This window comes from Miscanthus floridulus, chromosome 7 (assembly GCF_019320115.1).
Source record: "Miscanthus floridulus cultivar M001 chromosome 7, ASM1932011v1, whole genome shotgun sequence".
Lineage (NCBI taxonomy): Eukaryota > Viridiplantae > Streptophyta > Magnoliopsida > Poales > Poaceae > Miscanthus > Miscanthus floridulus.
Window position 1 is genome coordinate 14,165,353 of NC_089586.1, and position 3,635 is coordinate 14,168,987.

Here is a 3,635-nt window from a genome sequence, read left to right on the forward strand (position 1 = left end):
GCGGCGCCGAGGAATCCATTTCTGCTAATTATCTATGCCAGATAACGACTTCCCATCTCCTTGATTTGCCTGTTCCAGTTCCAACTTTCAACGTGTTTCCTCTTCCAGCAATCCAGCTAGCTATCTATTAGCTCCAATCTTAGATTAACGCTGCACTGATGACTCCGTCAGATACAATAATTGCCTTGTTAATTCAGCTTAGCTGAGCTTGAAGCTTGATATGACCCTTCATGTCCATGACCCGGCACGGCAGCTTAATCTTTCTCTCTTTTTCGTTTTTCCTTTTCCCAGGCCAGGCTCGAGAGTGATCGAGATGCCCAAAATGTCAACCACCCCAGCTCACTATAAATACGTACCCCATCGATGCCATTGCCGGACCATCCTAAACCTCAAGCACAAGCAGCTAGCTAGTTCGTTCCAGTCTCCTGCGCGCTCTAGCTCTACTAGCACTAGCAATGGCGTCGGGCATGGAGGCCGCTGGAGCGCCGGGGAGCTCTCTGCACGGGATGACGGGTCGGGAGCCAGCGTTCGCCTTCTCCACGGCGGCGCCCGAGCATGACGACGACGCGGCGGCGAACAAGTTCGACCTGCCGGTGGACTCGGAGCACAAGGCGAAGAGCATCCGTCTCTTCTCCTTCGCGAACCCGCACATGCGCACCTTCCACCTCTCCTGGATCTCCTTCTTCACCTGCTTCGTCTCCACCTTCGCCGCGGCTCCCCTGGTCCCCATCATCCGCGACAACCTCAACCTCACCAAGGCCGACATCGGCAACGCCGGGGTGGCCTCCGTGTCGGGCTCCATCTTCTCCCGTCTCGCCATGGGAGCCGTGTGCGACCTGCTGGGCCCGCGCTACGGCTGCGCCTTCCTCATCATGCTGTCGGCGCCCACCGTGTTCTGCATGTCGCTCATCGACGACGCCGCGGGCTACATCGTCGTCCGGTTCCTCATCGGCTTCTCGCTGGCGACGTTCGTCTCCTGCCAGTACTGGATGAGCACCATGTTCAGCAGCAAGATCATCGGCACCATCAACGGGATGGCCGCAGGGTGGGGCAACATGGGCGGCGGCGCCACGCAGCTCATCATGCCGCTGGTGTACGACGTCATCCGCAAGTGTGGCGCCACGCCCTTCACGGCGTGGCGGCTCGCCTACTTCGTCCCCGGGCTCATGCACGTCGTCATGGGCGTGCTGGTTCTCACGCTCGGGCAGGACCTCCCCGACGGCAACCTCAGAACGCTGCAGAAGAAGGGCAACGTCAACAAGGACAAGTTCTCCAAGGTCATGTGGCACGCGGTGACAAACTACCGGACCTGGATCTTCGTCCTCCTCTACGGCTACTGCATGGGCGTCGAGCTCACTACCGACAACGTCATCGCCGAGTACATGTACGACCGCTTCGACCTCGACCTCCGCGTCGCCGGCACCATCGCCGCCTGCTTCGGCATGGCCAACATCGTCGCACGCCCCATGGGCGGCATCCTCTCCGACATGGGCGCGCGCTACTGGGGCATGCGCGCCCGCCTCTGGAACATCTGGATCCTCCAGACCGCCGGCGGCGCCTTCTGCCTCTGGCTGGGGCGCGCCAGCACGCTCCCCGTCTCCGTCGTCGCCATGGTGCTCTTCTCCTTCTGTGCGCAAGCTGCCTGCGGCGCCATCTTCGGCGTCATCCCCTTCGTCTCCCGTCGTTCCCTCGGCATCATCTCCGGCATGACCGGCGCCGGCGGCAACTTCGGCGCGGGGCTCACGCAGCTGCTCTTCTTCACCTCCTCCACCTACTCCACCGCCAGGGGGCTGGAGTACATGGGCATCATGATCATGGCGTGCACGCTGCCGGTGGTGTTCGTGCACTTCCCGCAGTGGGGGTCCATGTTCTTCCCGGCCAGCGCCACCGCCGATGAGGAGATCTACTACGGCTCCGAGTGGAACGACGACGAGAAGAGCAAGGGACTCCATAGCGCCAGCCTCAAGTTCGCCGAGAACAGCCGCTCAGAGCGCGGCAAGCGCAACGTCATCGTCCAGGCCGCCGCCGCCACGCCGGAGCACGTATAAGTTTAAGATCGATCCATGTTCACTTCCTGTTACCTGTTTGTATGTATATTCCTAGCTTGTTATTACTGTGCGCGCATAGCTGTTTTAAATTTACATTCTGGGCCTTGTATCGCGACACTCGTTTCCACCTCAATTGGCATGTGTTGAGATGAATACAAGTGTGGCGAGATAAACCCCAAGTGTGGTGAGGCACAAGTATGTACTGGTGAGTACAAGCTAAAATTACATTTTTGTTGTGTATAATAGTGTGTATTGTTGCTGGTTATAAGCACAAAATTTATGTTGACATGTTTTTGCAAGCACATTGCCATTCCTTCGGTGTCACAAATATTTTGTGATGTGTAATGCATGTATTGGACTTGGCACACTATCCCAAAACCATTGTCGGTTCGAACCGGCTTTCACTACCGAATTTCAAACCGGCAATGGATAATCGACAATATGGATTTTGGCTTTTCACCGGTCAGTGATGTCTATTTTCACACAAAAAACATTGTGCCCTGCATGGCTGCCCCTGCACCCATTACCGTCGCGCTCACACTAGGGTGAGGCGTGGGGAGGAGGAGAGCGGAGGGGAGAATTTCTGGAGAGAGATGGTCGCGCCAGTCGTTGGGACCAAGGAGAGGAGGAGAACAGAATAGCTTCACATCACAATAAAGCACTAGTTTGAATTCCATATCTCCAATAACATGATCCTTGGTTGGATATTTGATTTTTTTATCAATCTTGTGATCAACAAGTTTTCCTCTTGATCACTTCCCTTGAATTGCTAAGCTCTTGATCAACTCTCTTCCTTTTTATTAGGAATGCTATCTATGTGGCCAAAATAACCAATCTTTGGAATTCCATATGATTCAGGATTACCTCTTGATCATATAACTTTTTCCTCCTCTTCATGTGATCTTCTTTTCTTGCCAAAATGTGTCCAAGTAAGCTTATCCACAATATCTTTCAAGACCATAAAGTGCTCGACCACATTTCTTGATCTTCCAATCTTGATCAAAATATCCACAAGAAGTGATGCACGGTGGAGGATCCCAATCCTCCGCAAACATGGCGGCCAAGGGGGGCCGTGGCGGTGCCAACACCAACTCCCATGGCCGTGGCGGCTTCGGGCGTGGATGTGGTGGACGTGGCGGTGCACGCCCGCAGGGCGGTGCCTCTGCTGGTGCCATCTACCAGCTATGCGGGAAGGAGGGTCATACGGTCCTCCGCTGCTTCAAGCGTTTTGATGCATCGTTCACTGGTCCACCGCAGAAGAGTGCGACATCTGCAACTTTGTCGTACGATGTCGACAGCAACTGGTATATGGATACCGGAGCCACCGACCATATTACCGGAGAACTCGAGAAGTTGATAGTCCGGGACAAGTACACCGGCAACGAGCAAGTTCACGCCGCCAATGGGACAAGTATGGAGATCGGTCACATTGGTCACAACATTTTGCATTCCCCAAATAGTAGTATTCATCTTAATAATTTTCTTCATGTCCCGCAAGCTAGTAAAATCATCATATCTGTTAATCGATTAGCATGTGATAACAATTCTTTTCTCGAGTTTCATCCAAACCATTTTTCTATCAAGGAA

At 54.3% G+C, this 3,635-nt stretch overlaps 1 protein-coding gene across 1 annotated transcript; it reads left to right on the plus strand.

Moving 5' to 3' along the window:
* Positions 1-467: 467 nt before the first annotated feature.
* Positions 468-2,048, plus strand: LOC136462626 (high-affinity nitrate transporter 2.1). The gene has a single exon (XM_066461699.1). The coding sequence runs from the start codon at positions 468-470 to the stop codon at positions 2,046-2,048; it is 1,581 nt and encodes a 526-aa protein (XP_066317796.1).
* The last annotated feature ends 1,587 nt before the right edge of the window (positions 2,049-3,635 follow it).

Bases quoted from the DNA above. Each gene is read 5' to 3' on its own strand.
- LOC136462626 (XM_066461699.1), top strand. From the start codon at position 468: ATGGAGGCCGCTGGAGCGCCGGGGAGCTCTCTGCACGGGATGACGGGT.